At 40.9% G+C, this 22,836-nt stretch overlaps 1 protein-coding gene across 4 annotated transcripts in view; it reads left to right on the top strand.

The window, feature by feature from the left end:
- CD84 (CD84 molecule) overlaps nucleotides 1-22,836 on the top strand; it is a 46,221-nt gene that overhangs the window by 8,389 nt on the left and 14,996 nt on the right. For 3 of the 4 annotated variants that reach the window (XM_082613752.1, XM_082613751.1, XM_082613750.1), the window contains exon 2: nucleotides 18,028-18,375. The exons of the other annotated variant lie outside the window; for it this stretch is intronic. In XM_082613752.1, coding sequence (XP_082469878.1) covers nucleotides 18,028-18,375 — 348 coding nt within the window. The remainder of the gene's footprint in view (nucleotides 1-18,027; nucleotides 18,376-22,836) is intronic. 4 annotated transcript variants of the gene reach the window in all.

The following is a 22,836-nucleotide window of genomic DNA, read 5'->3' as shown; positions in this document are numbered from 1 at the left end:
TTTTATAGCTGTTAGCAGTTGCCTTATGTATTGAGGTGCTCCTATGTTGGGTGCATATATATTTATAATTGTTATATCTTCTTCTTGGATTGATCCCTTGATCATTATGTAGTGTCCTTCCTTGTCTCTTGTAACATTCTTTATTTTAAAGTCTATTTTTTCTGATATGAGTATTGCTACTCCAGCTTTCTTTTGATATCCATTTGCATGGAATATCTTTTTCCATCCCCTCACTTTCAGTCCGTATGTGTCCCTAGGTCTGAAGTGGGTCTCTTGTGGACAGCATATATATGGGTCTTTTTTTTGTATCCATTCAGCAAGCCTGAGTCTTTTGGATGGAGCATTTAATCCATTCATGTTTAAGGTAATTATCGATATGTATGTTCCTATTACCATTTTCTTAACAGTTTTGGTTTGTTTTTGTAGGTCCTTTTCTTCTCTTATGTTTCCCAGTTAGAGAAGTTCTTTTAGCATTTGTTGTAGAGCTGGTTTGGTGGTGCTGAATTCTCTTAGCTTTTGCTTGTCTGTAAAGCTTTTGATTTCTCCATTGAATCTGAATGTGATCCTTGCCGGGTAGAGTAATCTTCGTTGTAGGTTCTCCCCTTTCATCACTTAATTATATCATGCCACTCCCTTCTGGCTTGTAGAGTTTCTGATGAGACGTCAGCTGTTTACCTTATGGGAGTTCCCTTGTATGTTATTTGTCCTTTTTCCCTTGCTGCTTTCAATAATTTTTCTTTGTCTTTAACTTTTGGCAATTTGATTACTATGTGTCTCGGTGTGTTTCTCCTTGGGTTTATCCTGTATGGGACTTGGTATGCTTCCTGGTCTTGGGTGCCTATTTCCTTTCCCATGTTAGGGAAGTTTTCGACTATAATCTCTTCAAATATTTTCTCTTGTCCTTTCTCTCTCTCTTCTCCTTCTGGGACCCCTATAATTCGAATGTTGGTGCATTTAATGTTGTCCCAGAAGTCTCTTAGGCTGTCTTCATTTCTTTTCATTCTTTTTTCTTTATTCTGTTCTGCAGCAGTGAATTCCACCATTCTGTCTTCCAGGTCACTTATCCGTTTTTCTGCCTCAGTTATTCTGCTATTGATTGCTTCTAGTGTAGTTTTCATTTCAGTTATTGTATTGTTCATCTCTGTTTGTTTTTTCTTTAATTCTTCTAGGTGTTTGTTAAACATTTCTTGCATCTTCCCGATCTTTGCCTCCGTTCTTTTTCCGAGGTCCTGGATCATCTTCACTATCATTATTCTGAATTATTTTTCTAGAATGTTGCCTATCTCCTCTTCATTTAGTTGTTTTTCTGGGGGTTTATCTTGTTTCTTCATCTGGTACATAGCCCTCTGCTTTTTCATCTTGCTTATCTTTCTGTGAATGTTGTTCTTGTTCCACATACTGCAGGACTGTAGTTCTTCTTGCTTCTGCTGTCTGATCTCTGGTGGATGAGGTTATCTAAGAGGATTGTGTAAGTTTCCAGATGGGAAGGACTGGTGGTGGGTAGAGCTGCCTAGTGTCATTTAATCTTCATAATTCCTCAAAGTGGTAGAGGAATTTTATTTCATTTACCAACTAGAATTCTGCGGTTTAACAGGTAAGTGACTTAGTCATGGTCATTTAGCTGGTTGGCAACAGAGCCTTGACTAGAACATGTTTCTTGATCCCTAGTTCAGGACACTTTTACTAACCATGCTTTGAAGCCCCAGCCTCTGGACCTATGTAATTTTTTGTTGTTGTTGTTAACAACATGAGAATATTGGAATGGAAAGCAGTTACAGTTAGCCAACTTCTCCTTCTTATTAATCAGTTTACACCATGGACCTTCCACACCAAGACGCAGAAAGCAGTAGAGTTATCTCTTGCCCTCACTCTCTCTCTTGCTCTGAGTTTTCTACCTTGCTTTTTATTGCTAGAAAAAAAAGGTAACTGGGTCAGTAGCCAAAAAATTATTTATTCTTTCAACAAATATTTAATAATCATCCACTAATTGTTAGGGAAATACTAGTGACCAAAACAGACAAGGACTGCATGGCAATTATATTCTCACGGGGGTGCAAAGTGGGGAAGACAATAAGTAAATACGCACATACAATGCTTTAGTAGTCAAAACTGCTATGAGGAAAAATAAAGTAAGACAACGCAATAGGGAGTGATGGGAAGGAGACTGCTACTTAAACATGGTGATTAAGAAAGCTCTCTCTGATGAGATGACATTGGAGCAGAGTTTCACAGTAAGGGAGTGCTGGAAAGAGTGTAGAAAAGGAGGACAGCAAGTACAAAGTCTCTAAGGCAACAGCGGCTGGTTTGAAGAATGAGGAAGTCAGTGTGGTTGGAGTGAGTAGGGGAGAGAAAGGTAGGAGATGAGGCAGGAGAGCAGGGGCAGACCAGACAGGATCTAGTAGATGGTGGCAAAGTATATGAAAGGAGACTAGGGAGCCCCTCAAAACCCCAAATGTACACTGTCTTTGTTTTTAATAGACTCTAAGGAGAACTATGAGGTTTAAGCCTAAACACCCTCTTTGTTGTCATCAATATTTAATATTTCAAAATCTCTTTAGATTCCACCCAACACTTCATAGTAAATTTCCCTTGCTCAGCTATGAAGAATTTCCCTCTATTCAGTTAATGTTCTCCTGCCCCATCAATATTTCTAACCCAGATGAAGTTTCTGATTCTTTATTTTTTCCAAACACATTTCTTATTCTCATATTCTCTATTGCCTTCTTCCAGTTAGTGAGTCAGTGATTTTTGGCAGCTACTTTATCATGAAATGTACATTTGTGAAGTCCACCCATTCATATGGGTTCATCCAGGGAAACAGGAGTTATCACCTAATACACGAAAGATATATTAGGCTGGAAAATGTGCCCAGCTTCCCTTCCAGGAGGGGAAATCCAGCTCCAGTGAATAACCTGTCCACGGTGCTGTATAAGCTGGTGTCATCCTTCCCCTCTGGTCCTCTCTTCACCATAGCTACCTAGGGGTCACAGCGAACATATTTTCCCATCCAAGCCCACATCCCAGGGTTCCAGCCTTTTCTTGCCTTTGCTTCTCCTCTAGAAGTAGTATCTTTCTCCTACCCACCCCTGCTGTGGTCTGGCTATGGGAGTCAGGAAATCACACAGAAAATTCTTCGTTAGGCTCCCAAGCCTGCTCAGCAGTACCTTCATCCACTTAATCAATCCCTTGTTAACTCCCTGAGGTGTTCCCTGGAGCAGCATTTCCTCAAAATTTTTACATTCATCAAAATAATAATAGCAACTACCATTTTTATGTGCCAGGCATTGTGCTAAGTGCTCTATCTTTTTAATTGCATTGAATAATTATCCACATTTTAAAGGTGAGGAACCTGAGGATCAGAGAATTTCAATAATTTTCTCAAGATAATATATGTAGGTTCATATATACCTAGATTCAAAATGTGTGTCTGTAACCTTTATGCTTCCTAACTAGTCCCACTCTTGCCTCTTCTTATCTCCTACATTACTGAAGAGATGAAGGCTATCAACCATGACTGTCTACTATTTTAACTTCCCTACTCCAAAATGTCCACTACGTATTAAACACCTTCTGTGTGCCCTCACAACAATTCCATGAGGCAGGCATTATTATATCCTATCTTGTAGTTAAGTAATATAAGGGCCTCAGTAAATGTCAGGGATTGAACTTGAACACAGGTCCATCTGGCTCAAACCTATGTTTCCTCCACTTCACAAAGCAGACTTTCTTCTATCCCTACTCCCAACAAGACCTCAAAATACCCGTATGCTTTCACTCATCCTTTCCTTTTTTTCTTCCACTTCAGATGAAGGCATTACCCTCCTCTGATTGAAAACCTATACTTTTCTCTGCCCACCATTTCCATTCCATCTTTTGTTCCACACAAGCATTAGTGGCCAGTGTATCCTGCACTGTGCTAGGCGCTTGGGATTTGAAGGCAAGGTCCCTGGATTCAAGTGATTCACAGTGTCCAGAAACAGACACATGGATTCATGGCTACCAGCCAGTGTGGCAAGTACTATTAGAGAGAAACACCAAACTCCATGAGTAGGAGCATGTAACCTAGAGCAGGCATAATCAGGGAAATCTCTATCTTCTCTCCCTTCTTACCAACCTTCCCCCACCAATACCTTCTACTTTAAAACAAAATCAAATAGTAGTTTTTCTTGACCCTCTAGCTATTATTCTATCTTATAACATTTCTTTCACTATCAAGCTTTTCCACTTCTTTACCACATATTCTATCCTCAATCCTCTGTACTCTGGCCTCCATTTGAATCATCCTAACTTGCACTACATTCTCAAGCACCATCAATAACCTCCTAATGGACAAATCTAGGGATCACTTTCAGTCTTTACCTTACTTGAAGACTCTGAATCACTAGACATCAGTTATAGTCCCCTTCTTGAGATTTTTTGTCCTGCTGGATTTCATGATATTGTCCACTATTGGTTCCTCTCTTGCCACTCCTACCACTTGGTCTATTCAGTTTTTTTGATAGTGCCTCTTTTAGAAATGTAAGCGCTGCTCACAAGGCTCAGCCTTGAACTTCAGCCAACTCTTCCTGAGTGCCCCTCTTCTTCAATCATCTCTCCATAGATGATTCCTAAACCACTTGAATTTCAGTTTGATGGCAAATGACAAAGACTCAAAAAAAAAAAAGAATTCCTTATAGAAGAAAAAAGTTTATTTCTTGCTCATGTCAAATGTCTGCAGTTGGCAGTTCAGTTGGTAGAATAGTTCACAAGGTCATCAGGAATCCAGACTTTTTCAGTCTTCCTGCTCCACAGTTCTCAGTACTTGGCTTCCTCTTCTTGACCCAAAATGTCCAAGATCCAGTTGTCATGGCATTCCAGCCTGCAAGAGACAAGGAAGAAATGAAAACAAAGCATCCTCTTCTTAAAGACATAAAAGTTGATACAATACTTTCACTTTCATCCTATGGACCTGAACTTAGTCACATGACCAAACTGAGCTAGCAGAAGGCTGGGCAATGTAGTCTTTTGTTTGTTTGTTTTTTTTAACATCTTTATTGGAGTATAATTGCTTTACAATGTTGTGTTAGTTTCTGCTTTATAACAAATTGAATCAGCTATACATATACATATATCACCATATATCTTCCCTCTTGCATCTCCCTCCCTCCCACCCTCCCTATCCCACCCTTCTAGGTGGTCACAAAACACCGAGCTGATCTCCCTGTGCTATGCAGCTGCTTCCCACTAGCTATCGGTTTTACATTTGATAGTGTATATATGTCCATGCCACTCTCTCACTTTGTCCCAACTTACCCTTCCCCCTCCCCGTGTCCTCAAGTCCATTCTCTAGTAGGTCTGCGTCTTTATTCCTGTCCTGCACCTAGGTTCTTCATGACCTTTTTTTTTTTCTTAGATTCCATATATATGTGTTACTAAGAATGGAGATGAAAACAAATATTAGAAAACAACTAGCAGATTCTGTCACAGCCCCCCAAATAATACTTTGAATCCATTAACTTTTCTCATCTTCCATACTTCCAACTCCTTATTTATATGGTCCACCATCATCTCACATTCAATATTTCTGACACTAAACTTGTCTTCTCCTTTTGACTTCTTTCAAGCATAAACTTAATCAATTTCCAGTAGCTATTAGTTTTCCACTGACATGAAGTAGACACTCAAAATATATTGTTGAATTCTGTGACATGCCTCCTTATTCCTTGCCTTTATTTGTGCTCTCTCTCAAATTCAGCCCTTCCTTTCCATTCTCATCATCATCCCCCAATTCATGCCCAGATGGCTACAATAGCCTATGAAATGGTTTCTTAAGCCCAGCTTCTCTTTCCTCTTATTCTTCCTATGTGTTATTACCATATTACTATGACCTTAAAACATCATTTAATCTTTATTCTCAAAAACCTTAATAGCTCCCCTCTGCCTGTGGTGTAGACTTCAAACTCAGGGCTATCCCAAATTTAAACAATTTATATCTCCAGCCTTATTGCTCTCTACTCTGTTATGCAAATCTATACTTATTCAACCTATATCACACATTCTCCTGCTTCTATACTTTTATTCAGGACCTGAGGACCTGAGACACCCATCCTTTCTCTTTCTATCCAATAAAATTCTATTCACTCTTCAAGTTCTTCCTCAAATTCTATTTCCTCCAAGAAGTTTTCTCTAACCACTGCAGATCAAAGTGATCTCTCCATTCCTTGAAAGCCTACTGCAATTATTGTCTCTACCATTTGCTTAAATTTATCATTTTCCACTTCATATTGTAAAGGAGAGTTATGTGTGTCTGTGTGTGTGTCTTATTTCCCTAAGCATATACGAAATTTCTAAAAAAGACAGGAAACTTGTCTTGGTCATAGACTTGCATAGTCCATTTCATAGTAAGTCCTTAAGAAATTTTTGTGCCACGAATTCTCTCTGAAATTGAGTTTTCTTAAGGTCTCCTCCAACACTAATATAATGTTTGAGTCCCCTCAGCACCTAGAAAAATAAATATTAGGGTTGGTTAATATGGAGATTCTTTTTTTAAAAGACTGAAGTCTTTAAGAGAAGAATAAAGGCCACCAAGTGGAGTGGTGTTGAAAACTCTATCCCTCTGTGCTTTACTTGAATTAGCCCTTAATAATGGCTCTTCATACGTTCTTCAGTATGGCCCTGGTGTCATGAAGGCCATCATAGAGATGGACTAGGGAAGCCCTAAAGGGCATGTCCTAATTGTTAAGGTGAGGATGAGAATGAGAGTCATTACTAACATTTATTTTGGCTTGATGGTTACCAGAGTTTCTACTCATGATTTTCTGATCACTAATTAGATAGGCGATTTTTATAGTTATTATTTCCATTCTGTGGATGAAAATACTGAGACTCAGAAAAGTCTTCTGGCTTTATTAAGTTTGCCCAGCTCATAAGTAGAAGTACTAGCACCTATGTCTTCAGCCTCCTTATCTTTACGCTGCATGCTATGGTTTTGCAGCTGCCTCAGACCTCAGATGGAATGTCCAAAGGTGCATATTACGCTTGTGTAAGCCCTACACCTTTCCTCAGCAAGCCCAGGAATCTCACCCCCAACACCACAGCATAAAATAGCAACAGGGCTTCCGCTAGCTTAGCATATCTGCCACCCCCACTGCCTTATCTTTTGATGCCCCAGCATCGCTTCCTGAATGACTTGCTACAGAAGACAAGACATACTTCAAAAACAACACCACACACCAATCATTTTATGACCACACAATTGTGCTCCTATTAAGAAGGCCCCAGCCTTAACAAACTGCCCACCACTTCCTGGAGTTTGATAAGAGAATTATGAGTCTATGGAACCCACACCCTTTCCATCTTCTCACACTGAACCTGAATCCAAAGAGCAGAATGGAACTTAGGCACAAGGGCCTGACTAAAAAAAAAAAAGCCTTATGAGATGTGGGAGATCTGGCACCAGGACCAGCCATATAATTTGTGGAACCCAGTAGAACATGAAAATATGGGGTCCCTTGTTCAAATAATATTAAGAAGTTCAAAGTGACATGGCAGCATTAAATCAAGTTCAGGTCCTTCTGAGCTCAAGGTTCTGTACAACTGCACAGGTCACATGTCCATAACTGGGACATCCAAGAATTCAGGCTGGGACACTCTAAGTTCCCCTCTACCCGACCTTATCAGCCCAGTGGAAAAGTTTTTCTGTGGAGAATTAATGTTCAAGGAATGGATTTTAACAAACTCTGACTCCTGTCACCGAAGGCAAGCTTAGTCTCTCCTGTTCCCCTAGTGGTTTGTTCCTTTTGCTTTTACCATTTAGTACTCATCATATCATATTATTGTTCACTTGAATGCTCATGTGTCTTATTCTCTGGGCTGTGAGCTCCTCAGGGCTGCCACCATGTTCTATTCATCCCTGAGTCCCTAACACAGCATCTGGCACTTAATTAGCCCTTAATAAATGTTTGTAGATAGGGATCATTTGTGTCGCTCTTTCCCTCAGGGCCCTGTTACGTCTCATTCTGTACTTAGCCCACCCCAACTAAGTCACCAGTCCTTGCCTGGGATATTCATCCTAAGGGAAAATCTTGGATGTTCTGAAAGGAAAGAGGTTTATATTAGCAGTCCCTGGCTCATTAAGGAGTTACTGTGTTGGAGAGCGGGGGTGGCCATAGTGAGACAGCACCATCAGGTTAAGAAATATCTTTGCTTTTCTGACACTTCAAAATGACTTGTATTCTCAATGACCTTTATTCTTGTCCTCTTTTCTTTTTTTAATTAATTAATTTTTTTGACTGTGTTTGGTCTTCATTGCTGCGCACGCACTTTCTCTAGTTGTGGCGAGCAGGGGCTACACTTCGTTGCGGTGCGCAGGCTTCTCATTGTCCTGGCTTCTCTTTGTTGTGGAGCACTGGCTCTAGGAATACAGGCTTCTGTAGTTGTGGCACATGGGCTTAGTAGTTGTGGCACACGGGCTTAGTTGCTCCATGGAATGTGGGATCTTCCAAGACCAGGGCTCGGACCTGTGTCCCCTGCATTGGCAGGCAGATTCGTAACCACTGTGCCACCAGGGAAGCCCTATTCTTGCCCTCTTTATGTCAAGCCTGGATAAACTTTAGGGTCGACCTGAACTCACTTACATGGGAAAATTTTGTTCTGCTCTTTGGGGCTTACATGCAACCAGTACTCATCAGAATGACCCTTTTACTCTTTTTTTTTTTTTAATTTTTTATTAGTTTCTGCTTTATAACAAAGTGAATCAGTCATACACATACATCTGTTCCCACATCCCTTCCCTCATGCATCTCCCTCCCTCCCACCCTCCCCATCCCACCCCTCCAGGCGGTCACAAAGCACCGAGCTGATCTCCCCGTGCCATGCGGCCGCTTCCCACCATCTATCTACCCCACGTTTGGTAGTGTATATATGTCCATGCCTCTCTTTCGCTTTGTCACAGCTTACCCTTCCCCCTCCCCATATCCTCAAGTCCATTCTCAAGTAGGTCTGTGTCTTTATTCCCGTTTTACCCCTAGGTTCTTCATGCCATTTTTTTTTTTTAATTCCGTATATGTGTGTTAGCATACGGTATTTGTCTTTCTCTTTCTGACTTACTTCACTCTGTATGACAGACTCTAGGTCTAGCCACCTCATTACAAATAGCTCAGTTTCGTTTCTTTTTATGGCTGAGTAATATTCCATTGTATATATGTGCCACATCTTCTTTATCCATTCATCCGATGATGGACACTTAGGTTGTTTCCAGCTCCGGGCTATTGTGAATAGAGCTGCAATGAACATTTTGGTACATGACTCTTTTTGAATTATGGTTTTCTCAGGGTATATGCCTAGTAGTGGGATTGCTGGGTCATATGGTAGTTCTATTTGTAGTTTTTTAAGGAACCTCCATACTGTTCTCCATAGTGGCTGTACCAATTCACATTCCCACCAGCAGTGCAAGAGTGTTCCCTTTTCTCCACACCCTCTCCAGCATTTATTGTTTCTAGATTTCTTGATGATGGCCATTCTGACTGGTGTGAGATGATATCTCATTGTAGTTTTTTTTTTTTTTTTTTTTTTTCTTTTTGCGGTACGCGGGCCTCTCACTGTTGCGGCCTCTCCCGCCGCGGAGCACAGGCTCCGGATGCGCAGGCCCAGCGGCCATGGCTCACGGGCCCAGCCGCTCCGCGGCACATGGGGTCCTCCCAGACCGGGGCACGAACCCGCATCCCCTGCATCGGCAGGCGGACTCTCAACCACTGCGCCACCAGGGAGGCCCTCATTGTAGTTTTGATTTGCATTTCTCTGATGATTAATGATGTTGAGCATTCTTTCATGTGTTTGTTGGCAGTCTGTATATCTTCTTTGGAGAAATGCCTATTTAAGTCTTCTGCCCATTTTTGGATTGGGTTGTTTGTTTTTTTGCTATTGAGCTGCATGAGCTGTTTATAAATTTTGGAGATTAATCCTTTGTCAGTTGCTTCATTTGCAAATATTTTCTCCCATTCTGAGGGTTGTCTTTTGGTCTTGTTTATGGTTTCCTTTGCTGTGCAAAAGCTTTGAAGTTTCATTAGGTCCCATTTGTTTATCTTTGTTTTTATTTCCATTTCTCTAGGAGATGGGTCCAAAAGGATCTTGCTGTGATTTATGTCATAGAGTGTTCTACCTATGTTTTCCTCTAAGAGTTTGATAGTTTCTGGCCTTACATTTAAGTCTTTAATCCATTTTGAGCTTATTTTTGTGTATGGTGTTAGGGAATGATCTAATCTCAGACTTTTACATGTCCTTGTCCAGTTTTCCCAGCACCACTTATTGAAGAGGCTGTCCTTTCTCCACTGTACATTCCTGCCTCCTTTATCAAAGATAAGTTGGCCATATGTGCATGGGTTTATCTCTGGGCTTTCTATCCTGATCCACTGATCTATCTTTCTGTTTTTATGCCAGTACCACACTGTCTTAATTACTGTAGCTTTGTAGTATAGTCTGAAGTCAGGGAGCCTGATTCCTCCAGCTCCGTTTTTCGTTCTCAAGATTGCTTTGGCTATTCGGGGTCTTTTGTTTTTCCAAACAAATTTTGAAATTTTTTGTTCTAGTTCTGTGAAAAATGCCAGTGGTAGTTTGATAGGGATTGCATTGAATCTGTAGATTGCTTTGGGTAGTACAGTCATTTTCACAATATTGATTCTTCCAATCCAGGAGCATGGTATATCTCTCCATCTATTTGTATCTTCTTTAATTTCTTTCATCAGTGTCTTATAATTTTCTGCATACAGGTCTTTTGTCTCCTTAGGTAGGTTTATTCCTAGATATTTTATTCTTTTTGTTGCAATGGTAAATGGGAGTGTTTTCTTGATTTCATTTTCAGATTTTTCATCATTAGTGTACAGGAATGCCAGAGATTTCTGTACATTAATTTTGTATCCTGCTACTTTACCAAATTCATTGATTAGCTCTAGTAGTTTTTCGGTAGCATCTTTAGGATTCTCTATGTACAGTATCATGTCATCTGCAAACAGTGAGAGCTTTACTTCTTCTTTTCCGATTTGGATTCCTTTTATTTCCTTTTCTTCTCTGATTGCTGTGGCTAAAACTTCCAAAACTATGTTGAATAAGAGTGGTGAGAGTGGGCAACCTTGTCTTGTTCCTGATCTTAGTGGAAATGGTTTCAGTTTTTCACCATTGAGGACAATGTTGGCTGTGGGTTTGTCATATATGGCCTTTATTATGTTGAGGAAAGATCCCTCTATGCCTACTTTCTGCAGGGTTTTTATCATAAATGGGTGTTGAATTTTGTCGAAAGCTTTCTCTGCATCTATTGAGATGATCATATGGTTTTTCTCCTTCAACTTGTTAATATGGTGTATCACATTGATTGATTTGCGTATATTGAAGAATCCTTGCATTCCTGGAATAAACCCCACTTGATGATGGTGTATGATCCTTTTAATATGCTGTTGGATTCTGTTTGCTAGTATTTTATTGAGGATTTTTGCATCTATGTTCATCAGTGATATTGGCCTGTAGTTTTCTTTCTTTGTGACATCCTTGCCTGGTTTTGGTATCAAGGTGATGGTGGCCTCGTAGAATGAGTTTGGGAGTGTTCCTTCCTCTGATATTGTTTGGAAGAGTTTGAGAAGGATAGGTGTTAGCTCTTCTCTAAATGTTTGATAGAATTCGCCTGTGAAGCCATCTGGTCCTGGGCTTTTGTTTGATGGAAGATTTTTAATCACAGTTTCAATTTCAGTGCTTGTGATTGGTCTATTCATATTTTCTATTTCTTCCTGAGTCAGTCTTGGCAGGTTGTGCATTTCTAAGAATTTGTCCATTTCTTCCAGGTTGTCCATTTTATTGGCATAGAGTTGCTTATAGTAATCTCTCATGATCTTTTGTATTTCTGCAGTGTCAGTTGTTACTTCTCCTTTTTCATTTCTAATTCTATTGATTTGAGTCTTCTCCCTTCTTTTCTTGATGAGTCTGGCTAATGGTTTGTCAATTTTGTTTATCTTCTCAAAGAACCAGCTTTTAGTTTGGTTGATCTTTGCTATCGTTTCCTTCATTTCTTTTTCATTTATTTCTGATCTGATCTTTATGATTTCTTTCCTTCTGCTAGCTTTGGGGGTTTTTTGTTCTTCTTTCTCTAATTGCTTTAGGTGCAGGGTCAGGTTGTTTACTCGAAATGTTTCCTGTTTCTTAAGGTGGGATTGTATTGCTATAAACTTCCCCCTTAGAACTGCTTTTGCTGCGTCCCATAGGTTTTGGGTCGTCGTGTCTCCATTGTCATTTGTTTCTAGGTATTTTTTAATTTCCTCTTTGATTTCTTCAGTGATCACTTCGTTATTGAGTAGTGTATTGTTTAGCCTCCATGTGTTTGTATTTTTTACAGATCTTTTCCTGTAATTGATGTCTAGTCTCATAGCATTGTGGTCGGAAAAGATACTTGATACAATTTCAATTTTCCTAAATTTACCAAGGCTTGATTTGTGACCCAAGATATGATCTATCCTGGAGAATGTTCCATGAGCACTTGAGAAAAATGTGTATTCTGTTGTTTTTGGATGGAATGTCCTATAAATATCAACTAAGTCCATCTTGTTTAATGTATCATTTAAAGCTTGTGTTTCCTTATTTATTTTCATTTTGGATGATCTGTCCATTGGTGAAAGTGGGGTGTTAAAGTCCCCTACTATGATTGTGTTACTGTCGATTTCCCCTTTTATGGCTGTTAGTATTTGCCGTATGTATTGAGGTGCTCCTATGTTGGGTGCATAAATATTTACAATTGTTATATCTTCTTCTTGGATCGATCCCTTTATCGTTATGTAGTGTCCTTCTTTGTCTCTTCTAATAGTCTTTATTTTAAAGTCTATTTTGTCTGATATGAGAATTGCTACTCCAGCTTTCTTTTGATTTCCATTTGCATGGAATATCTTTTTCCATCCCCTTACTTTCAATCTGTATGTGTCTCGAGGTCTGAAGTGGGTCTCTTGTAGACAGCATATATATGGGTCTTGTTTTTGTATCCATTCAGCCAATCTGTGTCTTTTGGTGGGAGCATTTAGTCCATTTACATTTAAGGTAATTATTGATATGTATGTTCCTATTCCCATTTCCTTAATTGCTTTGGGTTGTTATTGTAGGTATATTCCTTCTGTTGTGCTTCTTGCCTAGAGAAGTTCCTTTAGCATTTGTTGTAGAGCTGGTTTGGTGGTGCTGAACTCTCTCAGCTTTTGCTTGTCTGTAAACGTTTTAATTTCTCCATCAAATCTGAATGAGATCCTTGCTGGGTAGAGTAATCTTGGTTTCAGGTTTCTCTCCTTCATCACTTTAATTATGTCCTGCCACTCCCTTCTGGCTTGTAGAGTTTCTGCTGAGAGATCAGCTGTTATCCTGATGGGGATTCCCTTGTGTGTTATTTGTTGTTTTTGCCTTGCTGCTTTTAATATGATTTCTTTGTGTTTAATTTTTGACAGTTTGATTAATATGTGTCTTGGTGTATTTCTCCTTGGATTTATTCTGTATGGGACTCTCTGTGCCTCCTGGACTTGATTAACTATTTCCTTTCCCATATTGGGGAAGTTTTCAACTATAATCTCTTCAAATATTTTCTCAGTCCCTTTCTTTTTCTCTTCTTCTTCTGGAACCCCTATAATTCGAATGTTGGTGCGTTTAATGTTGTCCCAGAGGTCTCTGAGACTGTCCTCTGTTCTTTTCATTCTTTTTTCTTTATTTTGCTCTGCATCAGTTATTTCCACTATTTTATCTTCCACCTCACTTATCCGTTCTTCTGCCTCAGTTATTCTGCTATTGATCCCATCTAGAGTATTTTTCATTTCATTTATTGTGTTTTTAATCGATGCTTGATTCATCTTTAGTTCTTCTAGGTCCTTGTTAACTGTTTCTTGCATTTTGTCTATTCTATTTCCAAGATTATGGATCTTGGAAATAGAATCTTGGATCAGCTTTACTATCATTATTCTGAATTCTTTTTCAGGTAGACTGCCTATTACCTCTTCATTTGTTAGGTCTGGGAGGTTTTTATCTTGCTCCTTCACCTGCTGTGTGTTTTTCTGTCTTCTCATTTTGCTTATGTTACTGTGTTTGGGGTCTCCTTTTTGCAGGCTGTAGATTCGTAGTTCCCGTTGTTTTTGGTGTCTGACCCCAGTGGCTAAGGTTGTTTCAGTAGGTTGTGTAGGCTTCCTGGTGGGGGGTACTAGAGCCTGTGTTCTGGTGGTTGAGGCTCGATCTTGTCTTTCTGGGGGACAGGTCCACGTCTGGTGGTGTGTTTTGGGGTGCCTATTGCCTTATTATGTTTTTAGGTAGCCTCTCTGCTAATGGGTGGGGTTGTGTTCCTGCCTTGCTAGTTGCTTTGCATAGGGTGACCAGCACTGTAGCTTGCTGGTCGTTGACTGAAGCTGGGTGCTGGTGTTGGGATGGAGATCTCTGGGAGATTTTCGCTGCTTGATATTATGTGGAGCTGGGAGGTCTCTTGTGGACCCGTGTCCTGAAGTTGGCTCTCCCACTTCAGAGGCACAGCACTGGCTCCTGGCTGCAGCACCAAGAGCCTTTCATCCACCCGGCTCAGAATAACAGGGAGAAAAGGTAGAGAGAAAGAATTAGTAGAAGAAAGAAAGAGAGAGGGAAAGAAAGGAAGAAGGGAAGAAAGGAAGGAAGGAAGGAAGAAAGAAAGGAGGGAGGGAGGAAGGATGGAAAGAAAGAAGGAAAGAAAGGAGGAAGGGAGGGAGGAATGAAAGCAAAAGGAAGAGTGAATGGAAGAAGGGAGGGAGGGAGGGAGGAAGGAAAGAAAGAAAGAAAGACAGGAGGGAGGGAGGGAGGAAGGAAAGAAAAAGAAAGTGGAAAGAAGAAGGGTGGGAGGGAGGAAAGAAGAAAGAAGGAAAGGAGGAGCGGAGGGAGGGAGGGAGGAAGGGAAGGTAGGAAAAAAAGAAAGAGCAGGTAAAGTAAATTAGAATAAAGTATGAAATATAGTAGCGTGATTAAAATTAGAAAGTAATTATTGAAAAAAAAAAAAAAAACGGACCGATAGAACCCTGGGACATATGGTGGAAGCAAAGCTATACAGAGAGAATCTTACACAGAAGATTACACATACACATTCACAAAAAGAGAGCAGGAGGGGGAAAAATCAAAAATCTTGCTCTCCAAGTCCACCTCCTCAATTTGGAATAATTCGTTGTAAAAAGAGGAAAAGGGGGGAAAGTCTTAAATCTTGTCCTCAAAGTCCACTTCCTCAATTTGGGATGATTCGCTGTCCATTCATGCACTCCACAGACGCAGGGCACATCAAATGGACCGTGGAGCTTTAATCCGCTGCCTCCGAGACTGCACAGAGAGATTCCCCTGTCTCTGCTCTCACAGCTCCCGGGTCTCAGCCTTGGACCCGGCCCCGCCTCTGTGCGTAGGTCGCCGGAGGGCGTCCGTTCTTCGCTCAGACAGGACGGGTTTAAAGGAGCCGCTGATTCGGGGGCTCTGGCTCACTCAGGCAGAGGGGAGGGAGGGGCGCGCAGTGTGGGGCGGGCCTGCGGCGGCAGAGGTCGGCGTGACGTTGCAGCAGCCCGTGGCGCTCCGTGCGCTTTACCGGGAAAGCCGTCCCCGGGTCTCGGGACCCCGGCAGTGGCGGGGTGCACAGGCCCCCCGGAAGGCGGGGCGGACAGCGACCTGCGCCCGCACACAGGCCCCGCGGCGGCGGGCGGCGGCGGCGGGCCGCGGCGTCGGCGGCGGCGGCGGCGGGCGGCGGCGTCGGCGGCGTCGTCGGCGGGCCGCAGCGGCGGCGGCGGCGGGCCGCGTCGGCAGCGGCGTCGGCGGCGGGCCGCAGCGTCGGCGGCGGCGGGCCGCGTCGGCAGCGGCGTCGGTGGCGGGCGTTGGCGGCGGGCCGCGGCGGCGGCGGCGTCGGCGGCGGGCCGCAGCGGCGGCGGCGGCGGGCCGCGGCGTTGGCGGCGGCGGGCCGCAGCGGCGTCGGCGGCGTCGGCGGCGGGCCGCGGCGGCGGGCCGCGGCGACGGCGGCGGCGGCAGCGGCGGCGGCCGCCCACGCCCGTCTCCGAGGTCCGCGCCTTACCCGCGGCTCGCGCCTGTCTCCGGCGCTTCCCTAAGCAGCCTTCTTAATGCCCTCTCCTCGCGCACCAGGAAACAAAAGGGAAAAAACTCTCTTGCCTCTTCGGCAGCTCCAGACCCTTTCCCCGGACTCCCTCCGGGCTAGCCGTGGTGCACTAACCCCTTCAGGCTCTCTTCCTGCCGCCAGCCCCAGTCCTCTCCCTGCGCTCTGACTGAAAGCCGATACCCGAGCCTCAGCTCCCAGCCCCCCCCCCCCGCCACGGCGGCCGAGCAGACAAGCCTCTCGGGCTGGTGAGTGCCTGAGGGCACCGATCCTCTGTGGCGGAATCTCTCCGCTTTGCCCTCCACACCCCTGTTGCTGTGCTCTCCTCCGCTACTCCGAAGCTTTCCCCCTCCGCCACCTGCAGTCTCCGCCCGCGAAGGGGCTTGTAGTGTGTAGAAACCTTCCCTCCTTCACGGCTCCCTCCCACTGGTGCAGGTCCCGTCCCTATCCTTTTGTCTCTGTTTATTCTTTTTTCTTTTGTCCTACCCAGGTATATGGGGGAGTTTCTTGCCTTTTGAGGGGTCTGAGGTCTTCTGTCAGCGTTCAGTAGGTGTTCTGTAGGAGTTGTTCCACGTGTAGATGAATTTCTGATGTATCTGTGGGGAGGAAGGTGATCTCCGCGTCTTACTCTTCCGCCATCTTCCTCCGGGGTCCCCGACCCTTTTACTCTTTATGGCTGAAGCCCTACTTGATTGGTCAGAGCCTGTACTTATTGGTTATTAAACAGTTTGAATATCATACATGCTGGCTTAACACAGTATTTCACACTATATAGCTCAGTGAGAATAACAAAGTGATGAAAGAATAGAAGGAAGAGGAGAAAAAACACCCTATAATTATATTGCCTTTCATTTTACAAACTATGTATTAAATCAATTTATCTTCATAAGGTAATGGAGGAGAAGAGAAAAAATAATTTCATTTTTTCCATGCTAGATTTTAAAAGCATTCATCCTTCAGCTTTTACCCGAAAGTATTCCTGGATTCCCAGAACAAATCAAGTCCCCTTTTATTCTCTCTCGAAGTACCATGACACTTAATACCATTTGCACTTATCTAATCAAACCTGTTCTCTTCTTTAACTGTTAAGTTCCAGAGAGCAGGAACTATGTCTATTTTTACTCACCATTGTACCCCCATCTCCTTACATCATGCTTTAAGGAGTAGATGCTCAACAAATGTTTGTATTATAATTAAATTAATAAATACCTGCCATAGTATCTGGAACAAAGCTGACCTTGAATAAATACATGCATTCATTCATAAAAGTATAAATGAATAAATGAACTTTGCTTACTTCAGAAGTTGCTCCAAAAGATCCTAGGCAACACATAAGTTAACTCCATTTATTAATTCATTCCACAAATATTTACTAAGCACCCACTATGTGTCAAGTACTTGTCTAAAGACTGGGGATATAGCAATGAACAAAAAAGACCCCCCAAAATCACCAGCTTGGAGAATATTTACTCCAGAGCCTCTAAAGCACTCTCTGCCTATATCTTCTAGGAATAGAGGCATACATGTAGCTCTTTATTTGCAAAGACCACAGTAGCCATCGTAGGCTCTTGTCCCAGCTCTTTGACCACTTGGCAATATGACTTGGGAAAGAAAGAACATTTAATATCTCAGACCTCATGGAAGTTTATGGCCTTCATCTCTCAAATTCCATCTAGCTCTCAGAGTCTATACGTCTAGATAAATAAATTTTAATGAAATGGATCCCTTAAAATTCACTGGAAAACTTAGTTTTTGAAAGAGAATCCTTTAGAATATTTAGCCATCATATTAAATATATTTAAAGCAGAATGCTCCCCCCACAAAAAAAGAAGATATCATCAAGAAACTGGATGAGCTGCTCCTTGGGGAGATTCAAGCCTGGGGAAACAGGGAATTCTAAAAGTTGCAACAGTCAAATGGTTATGATTTTCTATTTATGTCCTCAGGTCTGGAAGCAGCTGGAAGTGACACAGACATCTTCATGGTGAATGGGATTCTGGGGGAGTCAGTTACTTTCCCCTTAAATATCCAACAATCACAGAAAGTTATGAGCATTTCTTGGAATTCCAAAACATCTGTCGCTTTTGTAACACCAGGAAACTCAGAAGCAGCACCCACAATTTCCATAACCCACCAAAATTACCATGAACGAATAAATGTCTCAGGTCAGAACTATAACCTGGAGCTCAGAAATCTGAGATTGGAAGACTCAGGGATCTACAAAGCTGACATAAATGTAAAGACCTCTGAAATGATCACCACCACCACCAGGTGCTACAATCTTCAAGTCTATCGTAAGTGTGGGAAGACAGAGGGCTTGTTTTTTTATTTTTACTTTGAAATTTGCTGTCTAAAGAACACTTTTATTTCTGACAGCTGGATTCCCTAAATCTTTTTATACTTATAAATACTTACATAAATATATCAGTACTTAAGAGGATGTGGCTTTGCTTGCTTTTAGCTATGTACTCTTCCTGTGGACCTTGTTTCTCTTTCCTATAAAATGTAAATAATCATACTATTTACTTCCCATAGTTATTGTGAAGATCAAGTAAGACAGTGTATGCAAAGTACTTTTTAAAAACCTTTTTATTTTGAAATAATTATAGATGCATAGAAAGGTGTAAAGAAATGTATAGGGAGGGCCTGTGTGCATTTCACCCCCACCTCTCCCAATGGTAACATCTTACATAAGTAGAGTACAATATCAAAACCAGGAAATTGACATTGGTACAATCTGTAGAGCTTATTTATTGAATAGATTTCACCAGTTATATAGGCATTTATTTATGTGTATGTCTGTAGCTCTGTACAATTTATTCACATAAATAGCCTTATGTAAACATTACCATAATCAAAATACTTAACTGTACCGATGTCACAAGATTCCTTCGTCCCTTTATAGTCACTCATTGCCACCCCATTTCCCCTCCCAAACTCCTGGGAGACATTAATCCATTCTTCATATCTAAAATTATGTTACTTCACAAATGTTACATAGATAGAATCATGCAGTATGCAAGCTTTTGAGATTGGCTTTTTTCATTCAGCATAATTTCTTTGAGCCATCCTAATTATTACCAGTATCAATAGGTTATATATTTTTATTGTTGGATAGTATTTCATGGTACAGATGTACTACTTTGTTTAACCATGCACCTATTGAGGGATATATTAGTTGTTTCTAGTTTGGGGATTATTACAAATAAAGCTGCTATGAACATTTGCCTACAAGTTTCTGCATGAAATAAGTTTTTGTTTCTTTAAGATAAATGTCCAAGAAAGAAATCATATGGTAAATCCATTTTTCTTTCTTTAAATGGTTTATTGTGATAAAATATACATAATATTTAACATGTTAATCATTTTTAAGTGTAACATTCAGTGGCATTAAGTACGTTTACATTGTTGTGCAATCATCACCACTCTTTGACTCCAGAAAATTTTTTTCCCTTTTAGATAGATTCTATTTTTTAGAGCAGTTCAAGGTTCATACAAAAGTTTAGTAAAAAGTACGGAGTTCCCATATGCACCCTGACTTCTACGACATACATAGCCTCCTACATTATCTACATCCCCCACCAGAGTGATATATTTATTACAATTAATAATGTACATTGATACATCATTAGCAACCAAAGTCCACAGTTTACATTAGGGTTCACTCTTGGTGTTATACATTCTATGGGTAATGACAAATATATAATGACATTTATCCACCATGACAGTATCATTCAGAATAGTTTCACTGCCCTAAAATCCCTCTGTGTTCTGCTTATTCATCCCTCCCCCCAAGCCCTGGCAACCACTGATCTTACTGTCTCCATGGTTTTATCTTTTTCAGAATGTCATGTAGTTGGAATCACACAGTATGTAACCCTTTTAACGAAGGTTGGCTTCGTCCACTTAGTAATATGCATTTAAGTTATCTTCATATCTTTTCATGGTTGATAGCTCTCTCCAGAACTTTTGAGTCATTTTTAGTGTTAAAAGAATTGCCAAATTATTTTGCATTCCCACCAAAAATGTACGAATGATCAGTATCTCCACATCCTCACAGCATTTAGTGTTGTCACTGTATTTTATTTTGGTCATTCTGATGAGTGAGTAGTATATTTCATTTTGGTTTTTAATTTTAATTTCTCCAGTAGCTAATGCAAAATGCTTTTAAAAGGTAAAATATTAACACTGTTATCATCACTAAAATTGCTGCAATTCACTAGGAGATGTGTGTGGTGTGTTATGTAATGCTACTCAAAGTGTGGTCTGTGTGCTGGCAGCATCAACATCACCTGGGAACTTATTGGAAATGCAAATTCTCAGGCCACAATCCTCACCATTGGTGGTGAAGCCCAGGAATCTGTGTTTTAACATTCTCTCTGAACTATTCCTATGTGTGCTGAAGTTTGAGAAGTGCTAATCTAGAACTGTCCTGTCCAATATGGTAGTCAGTAGCTACATGTAGCTATTAAGTATTTGAAATGTGGTGAGTTCAAATTGAAATGTGCTCTAAGTGTAAAATACACACTAGATTTAGCATCAATAAAGAAACCCATAAAATATCTCATTAATCAATTTTATATTGGTTCCAGGTTAAGATAACATTTTGGATATATTGTGTTAAATAAAATACATTATTACATCACCTGTTTATTTTCACTACTTTTAATGTGGCTATTAGAAAAATTTAAATTACATAAGTGATTAACATTTTATTTCAGCACTAATTTCTAGCATAGAGAATATTTGAACCATGTCTCAAGGATTTTACTGTCCATCTGCCCCACAGCAGAAAAACACAGAAATGCGACTAACAGATAAAATTCAGGTATACAGTTAATCCACTAAAGTTCAAGCTCCATAAAGGCAGAGACTGGTATATGATACACTGCATGTTCCCAGCTCCTACCTTGCCAGGCACATAGTGGGTGCTGCAGAAGTATTTGTTGAATGGAAAAATGAATTAATCATAATAGTCCCAGGTCCTAATACAGTGCCTGGCAATTGTAAGTGCTCAATTAATATAGCATAATTCAATCGGGTTGCATCTGGATAGGGTGCATACTGTAAAGAACATTAATGTTAGAATTAGAACCCTTGCCAACTGTGTGACCCTGGGCAAGTTGCTTACCTTGTCTGGGCCTAAATTTCCTTATCTATAAAATGTAGATTGTAATAGGTGGGATTAATTGAGATAGTGTTAGTTGAGCTCCTAGTACAGTGCAAGCCTTAAAGTAGACGCTCAATAACTAGCTGTTGTTATTAATTTTTTAACCCTTGTCCCCTTTTTAGATTCTAGTTAGGAAGAACTTCCTAGATGAAGAAGGCTCTGAACTGAGCATGAGCGACAGAGTCAAAGAACCATACCCAAGTGTGGACACTTCAGAAAATATCTGACTCATTCAAGAACTTTGGCTGAGAAAATAAAGAGGGCATTCAATTTTATGATGTTCGTTTTCATCCCGTTATATGTTTAGTTTTACCCACTCAGTCTTTAGGGGGTGTTAAACCATCTGCAATTAGGGCAGACTACTGTAAAGTCTTAGAGAAAGCCCATACAACAAAATCTGCAGTTTTGGGGTAGTTAGCTGAGAAGATAAAGAGAAAGAAACTGACATTTAATGAACACTATCTATTTGTATGGCATTCTACCACCTAATTTTTAAAAATACATAAAGATTATACATATTTAGGCAATATATGCACAAACAGAGCAAAAGATAATACAATGAAATGCAACTCCTCCTTTTCAGAGGCAGTCATTATTGCCAGTTTATTTTGCTTCTTCTGTAGAAAATTGAAGTACATATAAGCATAGATAGATTGGTGCTGGGTAGATAGATAGATAGATAGATAGATGATAGATAGATAGTAGAGTGGTCTTTATATATAATAGTTCATCCAATCCTCACAACCACCCTAACTAGAGAAAATTGTTGTCCCCGTGTCATAATTGAGGAAACCAAAGCTCAGTGCAGCTGGATACCTTCTCCACCATTCCATAGTTAGAGAACAGTGGAGCCTGGATTCTGAACCTAGTCTCCAATGGCTTCTCCACACTTTGACTTGGGAGGATGAAGGCCTGTCAGCCACAATCCTGACCTTCTCTGCCCATCAGCTTTGTGTAGGTAACATCTCTGTTCCTGCAGAGAAAAATGAGATGGAATCCTATTCTTCACCACTATCCCCCACCTTGACACCCACACATAAAAAAAACTCTTTTTAAAAATAAGTGAACAACAAGCAGAGACTTAAACACTGTTGTAAATCAAGTTTCTACGGAAACACACACACACCATTTGGTTCCTTTTTCACTATACATATCTGTATCTATCACTGTTATAGCTAATCAAGGTCTTTACTCCAAACTTGTTTAGAAGTTCTTTGGCAAGTTATCACTAATTCTGATCTGGAATGGTTCCCTCTAAGAGACTCTTAGGACCAGAATATCTGGTTAGGTTGGAATCAAAGACTTTACAGCTCTTAGTCCCCATGTTCCACTCCCTCACATGTACAGACAAATGGTTCCTACATTTACAGTGCTGAATTTATTGCCTTTACAGACTCCACATTAATTAGAAAGTCATGTGCCTGTTCCTTCCTCTATTTCCTCCCTCACATGGCAATAGTGGGAGGAGAAAACCACATTGCAGCAGTTTTGACAAGAATGAACTAAACTTATCAGCTCTGAATATGGTCCTTTTCTTATCTCCTGGTAAAAGGTTTTTCCTTTCTTTCTGGCAGCTCCAGATCTA

The sequence above is a fragment of the Mesoplodon mirus genome, assembly GCF_964341445.2.
Source record: "Mesoplodon mirus genome assembly, chromosome: 3".
In the NCBI taxonomy this organism is placed as follows: domain Eukaryota; kingdom Metazoa; phylum Chordata; class Mammalia; order Artiodactyla; family Ziphiidae; genus Mesoplodon; species Mesoplodon mirus.
Note: the sequence above shows the minus strand (reverse complement) of the source record. Positions and strands in the feature narration are given on the sequence as shown.